Genomic DNA, 23954 nt, shown 5'->3' with positions numbered 1-23954 from the left:
TGTCCGAGTCGTACCTTGACTGCGCCCAGTCCGAGCACGGGCGCGGGGTATCATCGTCGAACAGATCAGGCCCTGTGTCCTCCGACCGACTGTCACTGTCGCTAGAGGGGGCGTCCCTCACGCGGCGCTTCCCCTCCTTTGCCCGGGTGGGCGGCTCGCGCTGAGGCTCCCTCTGCGGCGGGTCCCTCACTCCCGGCGTGGCCGGCGCACCTCCTACTTTCGATGTACTTGGGGCGTCTGCGTCTACGGGCTGGTCGTTCGGCGTGGCTTGCGCTGGAACAGCCACACCCCCTCCGCTCACCCACTCCTTGGTCCTGCTCAGTTTTCCGGCGAAGGAAACAGGACACGAGCGGAACGAATGCCCGGCCTCCAGGCACACCGTGCAGGTGACGGTCTCCCGGCACGCCGACGCGACGTGTCCCTCCCTCCGGCACTTAAAACATCTCACCACCCGGCACTCCCGGGCCTCGTGCCCCGTTGACCCGCACTTCAGGCACGTCCGTGGCTGGCCTTCATATCGTATCCAGCCTTCCCTGCCGCCCAAGCTGAGGGTCGAAGGGATATCGGACTTTAGATCGATGCGGTACTGCCGGGTTCCGTTAAACAGTCCCGGATGCTCTCGGTGCTGAAGGTGTCTGCCCGCCAGCACCTTCCCGAACCGGCTGAGGATGAACCGCACCTGATTGTCGTCGACCTCAAACGGAACGTGAAGCACCGTCACGATCTTGATTGGACCAGAGTACGCCGTTGTCACTGCCCGCTGATCTTGTTGGAGCTCTCTGACAAACTTCTCTTTGTACTCCTCCTTCTTGAATGTCACGTCGAACTTGCCCCCGGGGAGGCTCTGTACTGCTTCAAGGTGGTCAGCTACAGACACACCAGCCTTCTTCAGAACTTCAAAGATACCAGCATCCTTCTCCATCACAACTACCAAGGCACTCCGTGATCGCTGTACTTCGGGCATTTTCGCGAATGATCTTAGCCAAAAGGCCGAGAAGCGATAACCATTGTTTATATCAGATACGATAATCTTGTTCTGGGATCGATCATCAAGGGATGGTTACCCATTACAGTAACCGCAACGTCATTTCTGCCTTATATCTCGAAAAGCTTACCTTAGGACACGAAACGACCTGCACTACCCTTTGAGCAAATATAAAGTTCTATCCCATGGAATAACTTTCTGGATCATCTTTTGCTCTAAACACGCTATTTTAAGGCTATATATTTCTAAATTGTAGAAACTGAGTCTGTCTTTTTCTATATTATATCACTCTGACTAGGTACTGTGTCATGCGCACTGATTCACTCAGAACACAATCAATGAGCGACGGCTCTCCATGCAAATCGCGATTGGCGGAAATATGAATAGTCATTATCACCCTTCAACCATTAGGAGAGCTAGAATTTCTGACGTCACCACGTGCCGTGTTAAACCTTCATACCAGACAGACAGGCAGAGAGACAAACGTCAAGCCATCGTTGCGGTTATTCTCTTGCAAATGCCGTGTGAGGCGCCCTTTCTTTTCTTTCCGTCTGCCATTTGAATTTTTCTAACCCTTTGTTTTCTTACTCTAATTTTATTTTCATTGGCGAGAAAAACAAAAACAAAATCAAACAATAATGCCACCATTTTTAATATTATTGTTATTAGAACTTTTGTAAATGGAATCATCAAAATCATCAATATCATCATTAATTTATCCAAATTCAAAAGGGTAAAGTTTAGCATTTCTCTTTTTAGCTAGGCCGTGGTAACATCAGATTAGCCTTATTAGTGGTTTGAAAGAAAGTTTCACCATCTTTTCCATTGCAAAATAGGACCAGGGAATCGTAAGGAGGTATATACGTGGAATGAATAATGGTGATGACAGTATTTTTGATCTCTAAAGAAAGAAGACAAAATAAAAAAGACAGAGGTTTGGGGGAGAACATTGAGCTTTAAGCGAAAGCGTTTTAGAGTTGCAGTATAACAAATGAACATTTTCAAAGAGTTCTACGAAATTGTTGCAGTGAGAGATTGAAGAGAGGAAGATACAAAGTCAGATTCTTTCTTTGGATTATTATTACCCCCTTGGGGGTGGGCCGATCCCGGAGGTACTGCAATACCGGGCCAACCCGTGGCCAGGATGGAGCAAGCCCCTATTCCATGGCCTCGGTACAAAAATCAGATTAATATACAAGCGACTCGATGAGTCGCGTTTCAGATATTAAAGGACAAGTTCACCTTCATAGACATGTGGGTTGAGTGAATGCAGCAATATTAGTAGAACACATCAGTGAGAGTTTGAGCAAAATCGGACAATCCGTTAAAAAGTTATGAATTTTTGAAGTTTCTGCTCAGTCACGGCTGGATGAAAAGACTACTCTAGCTTGTGATGTCACATGAGTACAACCATATAAAGAAAGAATAAAGAAAATTCAACATATTTCCATTTTTCTCGCATAACAAAAGAACACTAGACTTCTCTCTTTCAGAAGGCAGGGGGAATAATATTACCCTTAATATACGTCAGTAGCAAGTCGAAGAAATGTGCACTTTATTCAAAAAGTAAAGTTTTGTGAAATTCTCTTTTTATTTTCCTTATATAGTTGTACGCATGTGACATCATACACTGTAGTAGTCTTCTCTTCCAGCAGTGGCTGCGCAGATAGTTGAAATATTCGTAACTTTTGAACGGATTGTCCAATTTTCCTCAAACTTTCACTGATGTGTTCTACTAATATTGCTGCATTCTCTCAATCCTTATGTATATGAAGGTGGACTTGTCCTTTAAGCTGAAAAGAACAGATACTACACATGATCTTAGCCAAAAGGCCGAGAAGCGATAACCATTGCTTATATCAGATACGATAATCTTGTTCTGGGATCCATCATCAAGGGATGGTTACCCATTACAGTAACCGCAACGTCATTTCTGCCTTATATCTCGAAAAGCTTACCTTAAGACACGAAACGGCCTGCACTACCCTTTGAGCAAATATAAAGTTCTATCCCATGGAATAACTTTCTGGATCATCTTTTGCTCTAAACACGCTATTTTAAGGCTATATATTTCTAAATTGTAGAAACTGGGTCTGTCTTTTTCTATATTATATCACTCTGACTAGGTACTGTGTCATGCGCACTGATTCACTCAGAACACAATCAATGAGCGACGGCTCTCCATGCAAATCGCGATTGGCGGAAATATGAATAGTCATTATCACCCTTGAACCACTAGGAGAGCTAGAATTTCTGACGTCACCACGTGCCGTGTTAAACCTTGATACCAGACAGACAGGCAGAGAGACAAACGTCAAGCCATCGTTGCGGTTATTCTCTTGCAAATGCCGTGTGAGGCGCCCTTTCTTTTCTTTCCGTCTGCCATTTAAATTTTTCTAACCCTTTGTTTTCTTACTCTAATTTTATTTTCATTGGCGAGAAAAAAAGAAAATCAAACAATAATGCCACCATTTTTAACATTATTGTTATTAGAACTTTTGTAAATGGAATCATCAAAATCATCAACATCATCATTAATTTATCCAAATTCAAAAGGGTAAAATTTAGGATTTCTCCTTTTAGCTAGGCCGTGGTAACATCAGATTAGCCTTATTAGTGGTTTGAAAGAAAGTTTCACCATCTTTTCCATTGCAAAATAGGACCAGGGAATCGTAAGGAGGTATATACGTGGAATGAATAATGGTGATGACAGTATTTTTGATCTCTAAAGAAAGAAGACAAACTAAAAAAGACAGAGGTTTGGGGGAGAACATTGAGCTTTAAGCGAAAGCGTTTTAGAGTTGCAGTATAACAAATGAACATTTTCAAGGAATTCTACGAAATTGTTGCAGTGAGAGATTGAAGAGAGGAAGATACAAAGTCAGATTCTTTCTTTGGATTATTATTACCCCCTTGGGGGTGGGCCGATCCCGGAGGTACTGCAATACCGGGCCAACCCGTGGCCAGGATGGAGCAAGCCCCTATTCCATGGCCTCGATACAAAAATCAGATTAATATACAAGCGACTCGATGAGTCGCGTTTCAGATATTAAGCTGAAAAGAACAGATACTACACATGATCTTAGCCAAAAGGCCGAGAAGCGATAACCATTGCTTATATCAGATACGATAATCTTGTTCTGGGATCGATCATCAAGGGATGGTTACCCATTACAGTAACCGCAACGTCATTTCTGCCTTATATCTCGAAAAGCTTACCTTAGGACACGAAACGACCTGCACTACCCTTTGAGCAAATATAAAGTTCTATCCCATGGAATAACTTTCTGGATCATCTTTTGCTCTAAACACGCTATTTTAAGGCTATATATTTCTAAATTGTAGAAACTGAGTCTGTCTTTTTCTATATTATATCACTCTGACTAGGTACTGTGTCATGCGCACTGATTCACTCAGAACACAATCAATGAGCGACGGCTCTCCATGCAAATCGCGATTGGCGGAAATATGAATAGTCATTATCACCCTTCAACCATTAGGAGAGCTAGAATTTCTGACGTCACCACGTGCCGTGTTAAATCTTGATACCAGACAGACAGGCAGAGAGACAAACGTCAAGCCATCGTTGCGGTTATTCTTTTGCAAATGCCGTGTGAGGCGCCCTTTCTTTTCTTTCCGTCTGCCATTTAAATTTTTCTAACCCTTTGTTTTCTTACTCTAATTTTATTTTCATTGGCGAGAAAAAGAACAAAATCAAACAATAATGCCACCATTTTTAACATTATTGTTATTAGAACTTTTGTAAATGGAATCATCAAAATCATCAATAACATCATTAATTTATCCAAATTCAAAAGGGTAAAGTTTAGCATTTCTCTTTTTAGCTAGGCCGTGGTAACATCAGATTAGCCTTATTAGTGGTTTGAAAGAAAGTTTCACCATCTTTTCCATTGCAAAATAGGACCAGGGAATCGTAAGGAGGTATATACGTGGAATGAATAATGGTGATGACAGTATTTTTGATCTCTAAAGAAAGAAGACAAAATAAAAAAGACAGAGGTTTGGGGGAGAACATTGAGCTTTAAGCGAAAGCGTTTTAGAGTTGCAGTATAACAAATGAACATTTTCAAAGAGTTCTACGAAATTGTTGCAGTGAGAGATTGAAGAGAGGAAGATACAAAGTCAGATTCTTTCTTTGGATTATTATTACCCCCTTGGGGGTGGGCCGATCCCGGAGGTACTGCAATACCGGGCCAACCCGTGGCCAGGATGGAGCAAGCCCCTATTCCATGGCCTCGGTACAAAAATCAGATTAATATCCAAGCGACTCGATGAGTCGCGTTTCAGATATTAAGCTGAAAAGAACAGATACTACACATGATCTTAGCCAAAAGGCCGAGAAGCGATAACCATTGCTTATATCAGATACGATAATCTTGTTCTGGGATCCATCATAAAGGGATGGTTACCCATTACAGTAACCGCAACGTCATTTCTGCCTTATATCTCGAAAAGCTTACCTTAAGACACGAAACGGCCTGCACTACCCTTTGAGCAAATATAAAGTTCTATCCCATGGAATAACTTTCTGGATCATCTTTTGCTCTAAACACGCTATTTTAAGGCTATATATTTCTAAATTGTAGAAACTGGGTCTGTCTTTTTCTATATTATATCACTCTGACTAGGTACTGTGTCATGCGCACTGATTCACTCAGAACACAATCAATGAGCGACGGCTCTCCATGCAAATCGCGATTGGCGGAAATATGAATAGTCATTATCACCCTTGAACCACTAGGAGAGCTAGAATTTCTGACGTCACCACGTGCCGTGTTAAACCTTGATACCAGACAGACAGGCAGAGAGACAAACGTCAAGCCATCGTTGCGGTTATTCTCTTGCAAATGCCGTGTGAGGCGCCCTTTCTTTTCTTTCCGTCTGCCATTTAAATTTTTCTAACCCTTTGTTTTCTTACTCTAATTTTATTTTCATTGGCGAGAAAAAAAGAAAATCAAACAATAATGCCACCATTTTTAACATTATTGTTATTAGAACTTTTGTAAATGGAATCATCAAAATCATCAACATCATCATTAATTTATCCAAATTCAAAAGGGTAAAATTTAGGATTTCTCCTTTTAGCTAGGCCGTGGTAACATCAGATTAGCCTTATTAGTGGTTTGAAAGAAAGTTTCACCATCTTTTCCATTGCAAAATAGGACCAGGGAATCGTAAGGAGGTATATACGTGGAATGAATAATGGTGATGACAGTATTTTTGATCTCTAAAGAAAGAAGACAAACTAAAAAAGACAGAGGTTTGGGGGAGAACATTGAGCTTTAAGCGAAAGCTTTTTAGAGTTGCAGTATAACAAATGAACATTTTCAAGGAATTCTACGAAATTGTTGCAGTGAGAGATTGAAGAGAGGAAGATACAAAGTCAGATTCTTTCTTTGGATTATTATTACCCCCTTGGGGGTGGGCCGATCCCGGAGGTACTGCAATACCGGGCCAACCCGTGGCCAGGATGGAGCAAGTCCCTATTCCATGGCCTCGATACAAAAATCAGATTAATATACAAGCGACTCGATGAGTCGCGTTTCAGATATTAAGCTGAAAAGAACAGATACTACACATGATCTTAGCCAAAAGGCCGAGAAGCGATAACCATTGCTTATATCAGATACGATAATCTTGTTCTGGGATCGATCATCAAGGGATGGTTACCCATTACAGTAACCGCAACGTCATTTCTGCCTTATATCTAGAAAAGCTTACCTTAGGACACGAAACGACCTGCACTACCCTTTGAGCAAATATAAAGTTCTATCCCATGGAATAACTTTCTGGATCATCTTTTGCTCTAAACACGCTATTTTAAGGCTATATATTTCTAAATTGTAGAAACTGAGTCTGTCTTTTTCTATATTATATCACTCTGACTAGGTACTGTGTCATGCGCACTGATTCACTCAGAACACAATCAATGAGCGACGGCCCTCCATGCAAATCGCGATTGGCGGAAATATGAATAGTCATTATCACCCTTCAACCATTAGGAGAGCTAGAATTTCTGACGTCACCACGTGCCGTGTTAAACCTTGATGCCAGACAGACAGGCAGAGAGACAAACGTCAAGCCATCGTTGCGGTTATTCTCTTGCAAATGCCGTGTGAGGCGCCCTTTCTTTTCTTTCCGTCTGCCATTTGAATTTTTCTAACCCTTTGTTTTCTTACTCTAATTTTATTTTCATTGGCGAGAAAAACAAAAACAAAATCAAACAATAATGCCACCATTTTTAACATTATTGTTATTAGAACTTTTGTAAATGGAATCATCAAAATCATCAATATCATCATTAATTTATCCAAATTCAAAAGGGTAAAGTTTAGCATTTCTCTTTTTAGCTAGGCCGTGGTAAAATCAGATTAGCCTTATTAGTGGTTTGAAAGAAAGTTTCACCATCTTTTCCATTGCAAAATAGGACCAGGGAATCATAAGGAGGTATATACGTGGAATGAATAATGGTGATGACAGTATTTTTGATCTCTAGCTAAAGAAAGAAGACAAACTAAAAAAGACAGAGGTTTGGGGGAGAACATTGAGCTTTAAGCGAAAGCGTTTTAGAGTTGCAGTATAACAAATGAACATTTTCAAGGAGTTCTACGAAATTGTTGCAGTGAAAGATTGAAGAGAGGAAGATACAAAGTCAGACTCTTTCTTTGGATTTTTATTACCCCCCTTGGGGGTGGGCCGATCCCGGAGGTACTGCAATACCGGGCCAACCCGTGGCCAGGATGGAGCAAGCCCCTATTCCATGGCCTCGGTACAACAATCAGATTAATATACAAGCGACTCGATGAGTCGCGTTTCAGATATTAAGCTGAAAAGAACAGATACTACACATGATCTTAGCCAAAAGGCCGAGAAGCGATAACCATTGCTGTTGTTGTTGTTGTTGTTGTTGAGTTTATTGGCGTTTTTCAGTCAGACTTGACTATTTACGCCACTCTGTACGGTGCGTTTGCAGCTGTACTTGTACAGTGGCTAACTGACTGGGCTGAGGCTGGGGGTGGTGGGTTGTTGGCTTGTCGAGTCCTGGTTCGTGTGTGTCACGTCGTCACTGCTGGTTGAAGTCGTTTGATGGCGCTCTTTATTCTGTGTCCTTGCTGCGCAACAGCTCCCGGCAAATATTTTATTTCTTTGTATTAATTAGCATAAATAACTTTATTTTTGTGGTTAATTAAAACAAATTGCTGTCAACCTGAAACAGATTTTGGTTTTGAGGCATACACACCGGGCACTTTTATCATTATGTATGCTATTCCATAATCAAATAGTGTTAACATATCAATACAATAATCTTGCTGATATCAGATACGATAATCTTGTTCTGGGATCGATCATCAAGGGATGGTTACCCATCATAGTAACCGCAGCGTCATTTCTGCCTTATATCTCGAAAAGCTTACCTTAAGACACGAAACGGCCTGCACTACCCTTTGAGCAAATATAAAGTTCTATCCCATGGAATAACTTTCTGGATCATCTTTTGCTCTAAACACGCTATTTTAAGGCTATATATTTCTAAATTGTAGAAACTGGGTCTGTCTTTTTCTATATTATATCACTCTGACTAGGTACTGTGTCATGCGCACTGATTCACTCAGAACACAATCAATGAGCGACGGCTCTCCATGCAAATCGCGATTGGCGGAAATATGAATAGTCATTATCACCCTTCAGCCATTAGGAGAGCTAGAATTTCTGACGTCACCACGTGCAGTGTTAAACCTTGATACCAGACAGACAGGCAGAGAGACAAACGTCAAGCCATCGTTGCGGTTATTCTCTTGCAAATGCCGTGTGAGGCGCCCTTTCTTTTCTTTCCGTCTGCCATTTAAATTTTTCTAACCCTTTGTTTTCTTACTCTAATTTTATTTTCATTGGCGAGAAAAAAAGAAAATCAAACAATAATGCCACCATTTTTAACATTATTGTTATTAGAACTTTTGTAAATGGAATCATCAAAATCATCAACATCATCATTAATTTATCCAAATTCAAAAGGGTAAAATTTAGGATTTCTCCTTTTAGCTAGGCCGTGGTAACATCAGACTAGCCTTATTAGTGGTTTGAAAGAAAGTTTCACCATCTTTTCCATTGCAAAATAGGACCAGGGAATCGTAAGGAGGTATATACGTGGAATGAATAATGGTGATGACAGTATTTTTGATCTCTAAAGAAAGAAGGCAAACTAAAAAAGACAGAGGTTTGGGGGAGAACATTGAGCTTTAAGCGAAAGCGTTTTAGAGTTGCAGTATAACAAATGAACATTTTCAAGGAATTCTACGAAATTGTTGCAGTGAGAGATTGAAGAGAGGAAGATACAAAGTCAGATTCTTTCTTTGGATTATTATTACCCCCTTGGGGGTGGGCCGATCCCGGAGGTACTGCAATACCGGGCCAACCCGTGGCCAGGATGGAGCAAGTCCCTATTCCATGGCCTCGATACAAAAATCAGATTAATATACAAGCGACTCGATGAGTCGCGTTTCAGATATTAAGCTGAAAAGAACAGATACTACACATGATCTTAGCCAAAAGGCCGAGAAGCGATAACCATTGCTTATATCAGATACGATAATCTTGTTCTGGGATCGATCATCAAGGGATGGTTACCCATTACAGTAACCGCAACGTCATTTCTGCCTTATATCTAGAAAAGCTTACCTTAGGACACGAAACGACCTGCACTACCCTTTGAGCAAATATAAAGTTCTATCCCATGGAATAACTTTCTGGATCATCTTTTGCTCTAAACACGCTATTTTAAGGCTATATATTTCTAAATTGTAGAAACTGAGTCTGTCTTTTTCTATATTATATCACTCTGACTAGGTACTGTGTCATGCGCACTGATTCACTCAGAACACAATCAATGAGCGACGGCCCTCCATGCAAATCGCGATTGGCGGAAATATGAATAGTCATTATCACCCTTCAACCATTAGGAGAGCTAGAATTTCTGACGTCACCACGTGCCGTGTTAAACCTTGATGCCAGACAGACAGGCAGAGAGACAAACGTCAAGCCATCGTTGCGGTTATTCTCTTGCAAATGCCGTGTGAGGCGCCCTTTCTTTTCTTTCCGTCTGCCATTTGAATTTTTCTAACCCTTTGTTTTCTTACTCTAATTTTATTTTCATTGGCGAGAAAAACAAAAACAAAATCAAACAATAATGCCACCATTTTTAACATTATTGTTATTAGAACTTTTGTAAATGGAATCATCAAAATCATCAATATCATCATTAATTTATCCAAATTCAAAAGGGTAAAGTTTAGCATTTCTCTTTTTAGCTAGGCCGTGGTAAAATCAGATTAGCCTTATTAGTGGTTTGAAAGAAAGTTTCACCATCTTTTCCATTGCAAAATAGGACCAGGGAATCATAAGGAGGTATATACGTGGAATGAATAATGGTGATGACAGTATTTTTGATCTCTAGCTAAAGAAAGAAGACAAACTAAAAAAGACAGAGGTTTGGGGGAGAACATTGAGCTTTAAGCGAAAGCGTTTTAGAGTTGCAGTATAACAAATGAACATTTTCAAGGAGTTCTACGAAATTGTTGCAGTGAAAGATTGAAGAGAGGAAGATACAAAGTCAGACTCTTTCTTTGGATTTTTATTACCCCCCTTGGGGGTGGGCCGATCCCGGAGGTACTGCAATACCGGGCCAACCCGTGGCCAGGATGGAGCAAGCCCCTATTCCATGGCCTCGGTACAACAATCAGATTAATATACAAGCGACTCGATGAGTCGCGTTTCAGATATTAAGCTGAAAAGAACAGATACTACACATGATCTTAGCCAAAAGGCCGAGAAGCGATAACCATTGCTGTTGTTGTTGTTGTTGTTGTTGAGTTTATTGGCGTTTTTCAGTCAGACTTGACTATTTACGCCACTCTGTACGGTGCGTTTGCAGCTGTACTTGTACAGTGGCTAACTGACTGGGCTGAGGCTGGGGGTGGTGGGTTGTTGGCTTGTCGAGTCCTGGTTCGTGTGTGTCACGTCGTCACTGCTGGTTGAAGTCGTTTGATGGCGCTCTTTATTCTGTGTCCTTGCTGCGCAACAGCTCCCGGCAAATATTTTATTTCTTTGTATTAATTAGCATAAATAACTTTATTTTTGTGGTTAATTAAAACAAATTGCTGTCAACCTGAAACAGATTTTGGTTTTGAGGCATACACACCGGGCACTTTTATCATTATGTATGCTATTCCATAATCAAATAGTGTTAACATATCAATACAATAATCTTGCTGATATCAGATACGATAATCTTGTTCTGGGATCGATCATCAAGGGATGGTTACCCATCATAGTAACCGCAGCGTCATTTCTGCCTTATATCTCGAAAAGCTTACCTTAAGACACGAAACGGCCTGCACTACCCTTTGAGCAAATATAAAGTTCTATCCCATGGAATAACTTTCTGGATCATCTTTTGCTCTAAACACGCTATTTTAAGGCTATATATTTCTAAATTGTAGAAACTGGGTCTGTCTTTTTCTATATTATATCACTCTGACTAGGTACTGTGTCATGCGCACTGATTCACTCAGAACACAATCAATGAGCGACGGCTCTCCATGCAAATCGCGATTGGCGGAAATATGAATAGTCATTATCACCCTTCAGCCATTAGGAGAGCTAGAATTTCTGACGTCACCACGTGCAGTGTTAAACCTTGATACCAGACAGACAGGCAGAGAGACAAACGTCAAGCCATCGTTGCGGTTATTCTCTTGCAAATGCCGTGTGAGGCGCCCTTTCTTTTCTTTCCGTCTGCCATTTAAATTTTTCTAACCCTTTGTTTTCTTACTCTAATTTTATTTTCATTGGCGAGAAAAAAAGAAAATCAAACAATAATGCCACCATTTTTAACATTATTGTTATTAGAACTTTTGTAAATGGAATCATCAAAATCATCAACATCATCATTAATTTATCCAAATTCAAAAGGGTAAAATTTAGGATTTCTCCTTTTAGCTAGGCCGTGGTAACATCAGACTAGCCTTATTAGTGGTTTGAAAGAAAGTTTCACCATCTTTTCCATTGCAAAATAGGACCAGGGAATCGTAAGGAGGTATATACGTGGAATGAATAATGGTGATGACAGTATTTTTGATCTCTAAAGAAAGAAGGCAAACTAAAAAAGACAGAATTTTGGGGGAGAACATTGAGCTTTAAGCGAAAGCGTTTTAGAGTTGCAGTATAACAAATGAACATTTTCAAAGAGTTCTACGAAATTGTTGCAGTGAGAGATTGAAGAGAGGAAGATACAAAGTCAAATTCTTTCTTTGGATTATTATTACCCCCTTGGGGGTGGGCCGATCCCGGAGGTACTGCAATACCGGGCCAACCCGTGGCCAGGATGGAGCAAGCCCCTATTCCATAGCCTCGGTACAAAAATCAGATTAATATCCAAGCGACTCGATGAGTCGCGTTTCAGATATTAAGCTGAAAAGAACAGATACTACACATGATCTTAGCCAAAAGGCCGAGAAGCGATAACCATTGCTTATATCAGATACGATAATCTTGTTCTGGGATCGATCATCAAGGGATGGTTACCCATTACAGTAACCGCAACGTCATTTCTGCCTTATATCTAGAAAAGCTTACCTTAGGACACGAAACGACCTGCACTACCCTTTGAGCAAATATAAAGTTCTATCCCATGGAATAACTTTCTGGATCATCTTTTGCTCTAAACACGCTATTTTAAGGCTATATATTTCTAAATTGTAGAAACTGAGTCTGTCTTTTTCTATATTATATCACTCTGACTAGGTACTGTGTCATGCGCACTGATTCACTCAGAACACAATCAATGAGCGACGGCCCTCCATGCAAATCGCGATTGGCGGAAATATGAATAGTCATTATCACCCTTCAACCATTAGGAGAGCTAGAATTTCTGACGTCACCACGTGCCGTGTTAAACCTTGATGCCAGACAGACAGGCAGAGAGACAAACGTCAAGCCATCGTTGCGGTTATTCTCTTGCAAATGCCGTGTGAGGCGCCCTTTCTTTTCTTTCCGTCTGCCATTTGAATTTTTCTAACCCTTTGTTTTCTTACTCTAATTTTATTTTCATTGGCGAGAAAAACAAAAACAAAATCAAACAATAATGCCACCATTTTTAACATTATTGTTATTAGAACTTTTGTAAATGGAATCATCAAAATCATCAATATCATCATTAATTTATCCAAATTCAAAAGGGTAAAGTTTAGCATTTCTCTTTTTAGCTAGGCCGTGGTAAAATCAGATTAGCCTTATTAGTGGTTTGAAAGAAAGTTTCACCATCTTTTCCATTGCAAAATAGGACCAGGGAATCATAAGGAGGTATATACGTGAAATGAATAATGGTGATGACAGTATTTTTGATCTCTAGCTAAAGAAAGAAGACAAACTAAAAAAGACAGAGGTTTGGGGGAGAACATTGAGCTTTAAGCGAAAGCGTTTTAGAGTTGCAGTATAACAAATGAACATTTTCAAGGAGTTCTACGAAATTGTTGCAGTGAAAGATTGAAGAGAGGAAGATACAAAGTCAGACTCTTTCTTTGGATTTTTATTACCCCCCTTGGGGGTGGGCCGATCCCGGAGGTACTGCAATACCGGGCCAACCCGTGGCCAGGATGGAGCAAGCCCCTATTCCATGGCCTCGGTACAACAATCAGATTAATATACAAGCGACTCGATGAGTCGCGTTTCAGATATTAAGCTGAAAAGAACAGATACTACACATGATCTTAGCCAAAAGGCCGAGAAGCGATAACCATTGCTGATATCAGATACGATAATTTTGTTCTGGGATCGATCATCAAGGGATGGTTACCCATCATAGTAACCGCAGCGTCATTTCTGCCTTATATCTCGAAAAGCTTACCTTAAGACACGAAACGGCCTGCACTACCCTTTGAGCAAATATAAAGTTCTATCCCATGGAATAACTTTCTGGATCATCTTTTGCTCTAAACACGCTATTTTAAGGCTATATATTTCTAAATTGTAGAAACTGGGTCTGTCTTTTTCTATATTATATCACTCTGACTAGGTACTGTGTCATGCGCACTGATTCACTCAGAACACAATCAATGAGCGACGGCTCTCCATGCAAATCGCGATTGGCGGAAATATGAATAGTCATTATCACCCTTGAACCACTAGGAGAGCTAGAATTTCTGACGTCACCACGTGCCGTGTTAAACCTTGATACCAGACAGACAGGCAGAGAGACAAACGTCAAGCCATCGTTGCGGTTATTCTCTTGCAAATGCCGTGTGAGGCGCCCTTTCTTTTCTTTCCGTCTGCCATTTAAATTTTTCTAACCCTTTGTTTTCTTACTCTAATTTTATTTTCATTGGCGAGAAAAAAAGAAAATCAAACAATAATGCCACCATTTTTAACATTATTGTTATTAGAACTTTTGTAAATGGAATCATCAAAATCATCAACATCATCATTAATTTATCCAAATTCAAAAGGGTAAAATTTAGGATTTCTCCTTTTAGCTAGGCCGTGGTAACATCAGACTAGCCTTATTAGTGGTTTGAAAGAAAGTTTCACCATCTTTTCCATTGCAAAATAGGACCAGGGAATCGTAAGGAGGTATATACGTGGAATGAATAATGGTGATGACAGTATTTTTGATCTCTAAAGAAAGAAGGCAAACTAAAAAAGACAGAATTTTGGGGGAGAACATTGAGCTTTAAGCGAAAGCGTTTTAGAGTTGCAGTATAACAAATGAACATTTTCAAAGAGTTCTACGAAATTGTTGCAGTGAGAGATTGAAGAGAGGAAGATACAAAGTCAAATTCTTTCTTTGGATTATTATTACCCCCTTGGGGGTGGGCCGATCCCGGAGGTACTGCAATACCGGGCCAACCCGTGGCCAGGATGGAGCAAGCCCCTATTCCATGGCCTCGGTACAAAAATCAGATTAATATCCAAGCGACTCGATGAGTCGCGTTTCAGATATTAAGCTGAAAAGAACAGATACTACACATGATCTTAGCCAAAAGGCCGAGAAGCGATAACCATTGCTTATATCAGATACGATAATCTTGTTCTGGGATCGATCATCAAGGGATGGTTACCCATTACAGTAACCGCAGCGTCATTTCTGCCTTATATCTCGAAAAGCTTACCTTAAGACACGAAACGGCCTGCACTACCCTTTGAGCAAATATAAAGTTCTATCCCATGGAATAACTTTCTGGATCATCTTTTGCTCTAAACACGCTATTTTAAGGCTATATATTTCTAAATTGTAGAAACTGAGTCTGTCTTTTTCTATATTATATCACTCTGACACTAGGTACTGTGTCATGCGCACTGATTCACTCAGAACATAATCAATGAGCGACGGCTCTCCATGCAAATCGCGAATGGCGGAAATATGAATAGTCATTATCACCCTTCAACCACTAGGAGAGCTAGAATTTCTGACGTCACCACGTGCCGTGTTAAACCTTGATACCAGACAGACAGGCAGAGAGACAAACGTCAAGCCATCGTTGCGGTTATTCTCTTGCAAATGCCGTGTGAGGCGCCCTTTCTTTTCTTTCCGTCTGCCATTTAAATTTTTCTAACCCTTTGTTTTCTTACTCTAATTTTATTTTCATTGGCGAGAAAAAAAGAAAATCAAACAATAATGCCACCATTTTTAACATTATTGTTATTAGAACTTTTGTAAATGGAATCATCAAAATCATCAACATCATCATTAATTTATCCAAATTCAAAAGGGTAAAATTTAGGATTTCTCCTTTTAGCTAGGCCGTGGTAACATCCACAGAACTCTTATATAGAGTTCTGTGGGTAACATCAGACTAGCCTTATTAGTGGTTTGAAAGAAAGTTTCACCATCTTTTCCATTGCAAAATAGGACCAGGGAATCGTAAGGAGGTATATACGCGGAATGAATAATGGTGATGACAGTATCTTTGATCTCTAAAGAAAGAAGGCAAACTAAAAAAGACAGAATTTTGGGGGAGAACATTGAGCTTTAAGCGAAAGCGTTTTAGAGTTGCAGTATAACAAATGAACATTTTCAAGGAATTCTACGAAATTGTTGCAGTGAGAGATTGAAGAGAGGAAGATACAAAGTCAAATTCTTTCTTTGGATTATTATTACCCCCTTGGGGGTGGGCCGATCCCGGAGGTACTGCAATACCGGGCCAACCCGTGGCCAGGATGGAGCAAGCCCCTATTCCATGGCCTCGGTACAAAAATCAGATTAATATACAAGCGACTCGATGAGTCGCGTTTCAGATATTAAGCTGAAAAGAACAGATACTACACATGATCTTAGCCAAAAGGCCGAGAAGCGATAACCATTGCTTACATCAGATACGATAATCTTGTTCTGGGATCGATCATCAAGGGATGGTTACCCATTACAATAACCGCAACGTCATTTCTGCCTTATATCTCGAAAAGCTTACCTTAGGACACGAAACGACCTGCACTACCCTTTGAGCAATTATAAAGTTCTATCCCATGGAATAACTTTCTGGATCATCTTTTGCTCTAAACACGCTATTTTAAGGCTATATATTTCTAAATTGTAGAAACTGAGTCTGTCTTTTTCTATATTATATCACTCTGACTAGGTACTGTGTCATGCGCACTGATTCACTCAGAACACAATCAATGAGCGACGGCTCTCCATGCAAATCGCGATTGGAGGAAATATGAATAGTCATTATCACCCTTCAGCCATTAGGAGAGCTAGAATTTCTGACGTCACCACGTGCCGTGTTAAACCTTGATACCAGACAGACAGGCAGAGAGACAAACGTCAAGCCATCGTTGCGGTTATTCTCTTGCAAATGCCGTGTGAGGCACCCTTTCTTTTCTTTCCGTCTGCCATTTAGATTTTTCTAACCCTCACGGTTTTCTTACTCTAATTTTATTTTCATTGGCGAGAAAAAAAAAACAAAATCAAACAATAATGCCACCATTTTTAACATTATTGTTATTAGAACTTTTGTAAATGGAATCATCAAAATCATCAATATCATCATTAATTTATCCAAATTCAAAAGGGTAAAATTTAGCATTTCTCTTTTGGGCTAGGCCGTGGTAAAATCAGACTGGCCTTATTAGTGGTTTGAAAGAAAGTTTTACCATCTTTTCCATTGCAAAATAGGACCAGTGAATCCTAAGGAGGTCCATGTAATGAATAATGATGATGGCAATTAGAAAAAAGAGACAAGACTGGTAACAAAGAAATCAATATGAACAGGTTAGGATATGTTAGAGCGCCATCTACGGACACATCGTGTTCTTGGGACATACATAATCGCTGGGTGCAACAAAGAAGTACGTCAGTACTATTTTTTTGAAACACGAGTTACATTACGTTGCGGTTTGGTCTATTGCACAGCACAATGAACTGCCTTTCGTCATCGGCTGCTTTCACAGTTTTGTTTGTTTGTTTTTACTATAAAAAAACCCTATATCAATGTAAACTTAAAAGTAGGTGTAATGTCACTGAAAAGAAAGAGTAAGATTTTTACAAGCACGTGGTGAAATGATCAAAATTGGATGAGAAAGTAAGGACGTTATGAAATTTTAAAGATTCGATAATTTTCATCAGACTTTGTTGAAATTTGAACTGTTGTGCTTTCATAATATTGTACTATTTCTTTGAACTTCCCTTCACTGGCAAAACACGCGTGGAAGCCTAAACCCTGAGCTATGAAGCCACATATATGTCTGTGTGTTTGTTTGTTTTTGTTTTTGTTTTTTCTGCTATCTATCTCTTCCCTTGACATCACTCTGGTACGCTGGTTACCGTTTGTTTTCACACCATTAGCATGACATTATCAATAACTATTAAAAGTAAATATGTTAAGCAATCATTAGCGAAGAAGTTTCTTAAAGCGGCAAATATCAAATTACACTTCACTGCACTTTCATGTTGGCTTTGAATAAAATCAAACAAACAGAATATCGGAAGTGACCTCAAACATTTTTCCCCGCAGAATATGTCAGTGGTGGATCTACGGGGGGGGGGGGGGGGGAGGCGTGGAGGGAGGCAGGGGATCTAACCCCCTGCCCCCTTGGGCTGTCAAGTGAAAATGTGATGTGCATAGGGGGGGGGGGGCGGTATTATGCAATGCTTTCCATGGTCTCCATTGTGTTAGATACCAGGAAAACATCACTTACGGGGTTTCAAAATAGGGAAAAAAAAAGCCACAAACACAAAAACAAGCAAACATACAAATCTCCGGGGGGGGGGGGGGGGGTCACCCTCTTCTCGGACTCTCTCCCCACTACTATATTTTAGCAGTCCCCTCCATTTCCAATAGCCTACCTGTTTATCTATTGTTTGACACATGTTAAGTGGGCCCATAATTCCATTATGATTTAGTTTTAATTTCACTACCTTTATAATAGCAACTCACCTATAGACAGATAGTTGAAATATTTTGTATTTCGTAGAATCATGTTATGTTTATGATTGTATATGATTTTGTTGGTACAAGAACACAGCACTGACGACATTTAAGTTAAAAAGTGTCGTAGGTGCCACTTATTCTAAAACCAAGATTTTTGTATTCATTTCTATTGGTGATGACATCGCATCACCCGAGCTGATTTGCATATGCAATAAGTATTTAATCAATTTTTGTGTAAATAAGTGCAACTTTAAAATTCCACATAACTCTCTTGCTTCCAATGTTACTGAGACCTCTGTATATCATTCTGTAGGTATTGAATAATTCCATATACCAAAGTCAATTCGAACACGGAGCGGAATTTCACTGTTGAGCAGTGTGTAAAAACACGTATATTGGAGACCTTATCAGGTTGAAATCGAGAATACCGACCTTAGTTTCTTGACAATCATGATATTATGTTTAACATAACCAGGATTTTATCGGGATTGACTTACCATAAAAAGATACCGTGATAAGTTTTGTGTTCCGTAACCCCTCCCCCCCCCCCCCTCCGTCCCACCACCTTCACCAAAGAAAAAAAGAAAGGGGGGGGGGGACTACTACGTCGATAATCAAATGTCAACGAAAACTATGGCATATTCTACAGTGTGTTATGGTGCGGAGGGTAAATCTCTCGCTATATTATCTTTTTTTTTTCACGTAGTAGAAACTCACCACACCTCTACCGTACCAAGTGTCTACCTCGAGAATGCAATTACAGGTCAAAGATGATCGTTGTCTTAGAGACCCGCCTACGAAACTTTCACCCGCTAGTTGAAGTTCAGGTAGGGGATTTATAAAATTGGATCCTCGCCAGTGGCAGGTGGTTGGTATACGACGGAGCGTCCGTTTTCAACTTCACTGTAATATTAGGGAAATATGCCTCAACTTCATAAGGGGTCAGGTGTATGTGACCCCCAAGAAAACAGGTTAGCGCTTAGTGAGGTCCAGGACAAAATTTCCCGCGGGTGCGACGCTTGCTCGTATTTTCATTCAATCCACGTAGTGGAGTGTGTCACCAATACAAGAGATGTCGGCCCATTGTTTGTGGATCGATAATAATAGAACGAACTAAAAGCGTACAGTGTGACAGCCTGCAAACAGGCGGTATCGTGTAAGAGCGTACACACAATGCCGCTAATGCTGGAAGCGTGCGTCCACACGTACCTCGTACCTCGGCGCGGAGCAGCTACTCACGACAGTAAAGGGGTCGATGCGGAATGCGTGTACACGAGAGCACTGGGAGAGGAGATCGAGTCAAGTACCGAGTTACGGACGCGCGCTCACGGAGGGGGAATGGTGATGCAAAGCTTTTAGCAGACGATGACTTCCGTGACTGAGATAGCGATACTCGTCGTCGATTACTGACCGCGGAACATCGTCTGTTGCTCGAATGGTCATTTTCGTGTGACAGCTTTCTTGCTGGAGACTGCACGCACTCTGCGGAGGTCCCGTGTCACGGGAACTTGCCCGGCTTCATCCCGGTCGTGGATGTGAAACGGATTACGCTCGCTTCGGCGAGCTAGCGCTGCTGCAACGATGGAATGTATAGTAGTCGGCATTCAACAAGCATTGATCTGTGTCAAAGCAGACTGTCGATAATCTGGTATACTATTATCATGTTCGTTTAAGTATTTCCCCCATTTGTAGGATTGGCTTCCCTATCAGACTTCAAAACATACGCTTCCTTGGATTTATCGCATCGGTTGATTCGTCGCTGTTGGGGCGGAATTACACTCCACCGCGGGAAGTTGGAACACTGTGGCTACATCACCGAAGCGCAATGTAAAGGAACACCTATCTTCTCTGGGGAAAGTGTACTTGATATCTTTTGCATCATAAATGATACCGCAAACATATGTTTTTCTTCCAGATTTATAATTTCAAGAGCACTGTAGGCACTTGACATCAAGATTATAGGCATCAGCTCTGTGTGTTGTATGATGTATAACCATTTTAGCTTTTGTTTGCTCTTTTTGCCAGTGAGTTGACATAGCACACATGTGCATGCTGCTTCTCAGACGTGAACTTATTGATGAGGATATTTTATCAAACATAGAGCCTTTATTTTCGCCTTTTTATAGCGATAACTGATGATGGTGTTTGTTATTGGATAGCAGAGATAGCTCGTGCTAGCAGACATGGCTACAAATACCCTGCATTTGTACCGCACTCTCCCGCTAAACGACAGCGAGAATACTCAGCTCTTCACTTTCAAGTTGGGGTTAATGAACCTGGACGAATTCAAATCCCGCTCCGTCCGATCCACCGTCATCAATTATCAGGGCCAGGATTGGTACCTGAGCTGCAAGTACGCAGAGGGGAAGCGACATGAGTTCCTGGGCGTATACGTGTATTGGGGAAGCCCCGCGGAGGGTGTGCGATGTCGGGCCGACTTTCGCATCATCACCCGAAACGTCCTTGACCCTACCAAGAGCCTCGTCACCGAAGGGAGCCAAGTAGAGTTCAGTGCTCCCCAGTCGCCGGGGTGGGGTAAAAGGGAGTTTGCACCTCTCAGGGAGCTTTTCACGCCGGGCCAGGGATTCTTGCTAGAACCGGAGAAAGTCGTCATCATCGAACTTGCCATGAAATCTTGCTCGACACTCTTCGAGCAGTCCGTGGATTTCGCGCAGCTCTTGAAAAATCGCGAGCAGCCTTATCCATCTTTCTTCACTGCCAACTTTCCGCTTGCTGGAATGGAATTCTACCTCTCTCTGTATCCTCTCGGTGATCGCGAAGAAGCCGACGGACACGTCTCCGTGTATCTCCACCGTTTCCTAGGCAACGATGCTGAGTCATCGCTTATCGGATGTCGGATACGCTATCGATTCTTTCTCGGCCACAGTCGCACGTGTCCTGCGAGTTCAAAGACATTTGAATTCTCCTTCAAGAACGAGCAAGGCTACGGTCGTTTCAAGGCTTTCGAGCCCCTGAACGGCAGCGATAACCTCCTGTTTCGTGGGGCAGTTCCTCTCGGGGTCGAGATCGTCTCCATCACACCGTTCGCCCAGCCGGAGATCAGACTGACCACAAGAGGCTATTATCACACCGACAATTTCGTCTTTGAGGATGCCACCTTTCCTGATCACCGGGGCAACATCTGGCGCCTGTCTGCGACCAACGGCTCGCATTTCCTGTCACTACGCCTCAACGCCAGCGACAAGAACAGGTTGTTCTCGGCACCAGGACTGGTCACCAACCAGACCCGACTGCCCAAGAGGGAGGAGTGTACCAAGTTTGTCCAGTGGAGAGCGTTTGTGCTGTCCAGAACTGACCGGAAGAAGACTCTGTCCGTCAACGGATGCCCCCTTACGGCGTACTACTCCAGGGGCCTGATGAGCACCAATTATAACATGTCTACCCAGATACCTCTCAGCAAGGTAAGGACATCACAGTGTGGGCATCACTAACTTATTCTTTTCACTAATGTAATAGAAGTCTAGAGAAATGCTCTATAGGCCTATGCCATTGAAAAATGAATGACGTATTCATGTTGTTTTTGAATGAATGCTTGGATAGAGGGCTCGGTCTATGAAAGAGTGATTAATTATGATGAGATTTTGATACATACATGTATTCCTATACTGCATTATACGTTTTGTATTCTACTTTGTACCTTTATCACATTCATTGATCAGCATCAGTTCAATTTGATGAGATTCATACATGTGCCCATCTCTTATCTAGGAGGCTGCGGGATAGTTTGTCATCACCGTGAAATCTTCGAGAAGAGAAGTGTGTTATAGTTTCAACCTCGCACGAAACTCTGTGATACTTGATACGTAGAACTAACGTGTACTCGGGAAAATGCCAATGTATTCATGTGAGTACAAAACCGGCGGTATACCCAAAGGAGCTCTGCGGGAAGTCACGCTGTATGAATCGTTTAATCTAGATTTGTCTTGTGAAGCCACGTGACATAGTGATACCCTGTCAATTGTGCCTAAACAGAAATGTCGGCTTGGAATAACTAATGATTTATTCCAAGCTATCATTCCTATTTTATTCGCCTTTCCCGTTTTCTTTCGAAGCACTTGTAGTCATAACTATGATTTGCTACGAGTAGGAATTGAGAGTAATGTCAATAAATTCTAGTTTGCTCTTATTGATCCTTTTTTCCACTTTTATCCTGTCCTTTTAATCCTTTTAAATTCTCTGATTTTCATTACATCTGACTTCATTGACGTGTGTAACCAGCTAAAGGAATATGAATGACACACACACACACACACACACACACACACAGATTTGTTGCATTTAACACTGTTTTTTAATGGAATTATGGCCATCTTTTTATGTAATATTAGGGAATGATTAGATAAATCCAATCATACTGATGACTTATTATGTAGAGACTGATGTTCAATTATTCTAAACAGATTCGGATGGTTTCTATTTGAGAGAATATGTTAACAATATGCTACGGGACAATTATAATATGATATGAATTAGTGATGTGATATGATATACATGTAGCATAATGCTTCTTATCATCAAGTAATGAATATCGTATAATGTTACTTAATTATTCACCAGAGTTTGGTGTTTCCTATCGTGAAGAATATACCAGAAAAGAACATGCTGTAAGGCTCGTTCGCTCACTGAAGAGAGAAACATTCCAAAGACTAATTGTGTTGATTCATTATGGACTTGACAAACAAACCTTATCATTATAGAAGCCACTGAATATCATTTACCACATGTTTGCTCTTAGCAGGCTGTGCATATTTCAGGATATCAAGAATCGATAGATATACAGCATTGTACTTTGTACGGTGATCTATCACTTGGTCTACTCCCACTTCGCCTAATAGCCTTTAGTCTCAACTCACATGGTCTAATCCTGTTTTGTCTACAACCAGTTCGTCTAATGACCATTTAGTCCAATTGCCACTTAGCCTCATTGCCAATTGGTCTACTTCCAGATGGGCTATGCCCACTTCGTCTAACACCCACAGTTAATTAGACAAAATGGGAAAAAGTCCAAGGAGACAGAACTGCAATTAGACCATCTGGTCATTAGACGAAACGATAAGTAGCCAAACTGGGCATTTAGACCAAGTGAGAAGTAGACTAAATGAACATTAGACGAAACTGATAGTAGACCAGGTGAGTTTAGCTGTAGTGGTGTTAGACGAATTGGGAAGTAGACCATCTGATAGTAGACCAAGTGGCAATAAACCCTTTGTTCTCTTTCAAACCTGATTTGTTCCCCGCACTACAAGATCAAATAACTCAAACTGACGAGTCTAAATTTGAACACCGTTGCAATTTTGTTGCACTTAAAGAAACGGCTCTACTCTGTAATGAAACAAGTAGAAAGTGGCTATCATGAAAGGGTGTTCGAATGTTTACGATGTGTTTTCGCCAGCTGATACCCGATTTTGTTCTTACTCCGTATGAGTTCGGAATTGAGCTGAAATTATTCGAAGAAATTGCAGATTTGTTAGAGTATACCGAAGGCTGATGACTTACGCTGTGTT

At 41.0% G+C, this 23954-nt stretch overlaps 1 protein-coding gene, 11 non-coding genes and 1 pseudogene across 12 annotated transcripts in view; 1 reads left to right on the top strand and 12 right to left on the bottom strand.

Moving 5' to 3' along the window:
• Positions 1-2075: 2075 nt before the first annotated feature.
• LOC139742435 (U2 spliceosomal RNA) lies at positions 2076-2262 on the bottom strand. The gene has a single exon (XR_011711702.1). It is a non-coding gene; the product is annotated as a U2 spliceosomal RNA (small nuclear RNA).
• A 387-nt stretch (positions 2263-2649) lies between these two features.
• On the bottom strand, positions 2650-2830 carry LOC139742438 (U2 spliceosomal RNA; annotated as a pseudogene).
• Positions 2831-3899: 1069 nt separating this feature from the next.
• On the bottom strand, positions 3900-4091 carry LOC139742404 (U2 spliceosomal RNA). Its single transcript, XR_011711677.1, has one exon. It is a non-coding gene; the product is annotated as a U2 spliceosomal RNA (small nuclear RNA).
• Positions 4092-5161: 1070 nt separating this feature from the next.
• LOC139742414 (U2 spliceosomal RNA) lies at positions 5162-5353 on the bottom strand. Its single transcript, XR_011711686.1, has one exon. It is a non-coding gene; the product is annotated as a U2 spliceosomal RNA (small nuclear RNA).
• A 1069-nt stretch (positions 5354-6422) lies between these two features.
• On the bottom strand, positions 6423-6614 carry LOC139742424 (U2 spliceosomal RNA). Its single transcript, XR_011711695.1, has one exon. It is a non-coding gene; the product is annotated as a U2 spliceosomal RNA (small nuclear RNA).
• A 1078-nt stretch (positions 6615-7692) lies between these two features.
• On the bottom strand, positions 7693-7884 carry LOC139742422 (U2 spliceosomal RNA). Its single transcript, XR_011711693.1, has one exon. It is a non-coding gene; the product is annotated as a U2 spliceosomal RNA (small nuclear RNA).
• A 1493-nt stretch (positions 7885-9377) lies between these two features.
• LOC139742423 (U2 spliceosomal RNA) lies at positions 9378-9569 on the bottom strand. Its single transcript, XR_011711694.1, has one exon. It is a non-coding gene; the product is annotated as a U2 spliceosomal RNA (small nuclear RNA).
• Positions 9570-10647: 1078 nt separating this feature from the next.
• LOC139742420 (U2 spliceosomal RNA) lies at positions 10648-10839 on the bottom strand. Its single transcript, XR_011711692.1, has one exon. It is a non-coding gene; the product is annotated as a U2 spliceosomal RNA (small nuclear RNA).
• A 1493-nt stretch (positions 10840-12332) lies between these two features.
• On the bottom strand, positions 12333-12524 carry LOC139742418 (U2 spliceosomal RNA). The gene has a single exon (XR_011711690.1). It is a non-coding gene; the product is annotated as a U2 spliceosomal RNA (small nuclear RNA).
• Positions 12525-13602: 1078 nt separating this feature from the next.
• LOC139742419 (U2 spliceosomal RNA) lies at positions 13603-13794 on the bottom strand. The gene has a single exon (XR_011711691.1). It is a non-coding gene; the product is annotated as a U2 spliceosomal RNA (small nuclear RNA).
• A 1069-nt stretch (positions 13795-14863) lies between these two features.
• On the bottom strand, positions 14864-15055 carry LOC139742413 (U2 spliceosomal RNA). The gene has a single exon (XR_011711685.1). It is a non-coding gene; the product is annotated as a U2 spliceosomal RNA (small nuclear RNA).
• A 1107-nt stretch (positions 15056-16162) lies between these two features.
• On the bottom strand, positions 16163-16354 carry LOC139742428 (U2 spliceosomal RNA). Its single transcript, XR_011711699.1, has one exon. It is a non-coding gene; the product is annotated as a U2 spliceosomal RNA (small nuclear RNA).
• Positions 16355-20292: 3938 nt separating this feature from the next.
• LOC139742372 (uncharacterized) overlaps positions 20293-23954 on the top strand; it is a 101980-nt gene continuing 98318 nt past the window's right edge. Inside the window, exon 1 of the mRNA XM_071652950.1 lies at positions 20293-21851. Within this exon, the coding sequence (XP_071509051.1) occupies positions 20613-21851 (1239 nt within the window). The 5' untranslated portion in view covers positions 20293-20612. The remainder of the gene's footprint in view (positions 21852-23954) is intronic.

This window comes from Diadema antillarum, unplaced genomic scaffold (genome assembly GCF_040938485.1).
Source record: "Diadema antillarum isolate AM-2024a unplaced genomic scaffold, OU_Dant_1.0 seq00000998_RagTag, whole genome shotgun sequence".
NCBI lineage: Eukaryota > Metazoa > Echinodermata > Echinoidea > Diadematoida > Diadematidae > Diadema > Diadema antillarum.
The sequence above is the reverse complement of the archived record's forward strand: the minus strand, read 5'-3'. Positions and strand labels throughout refer to the sequence as shown.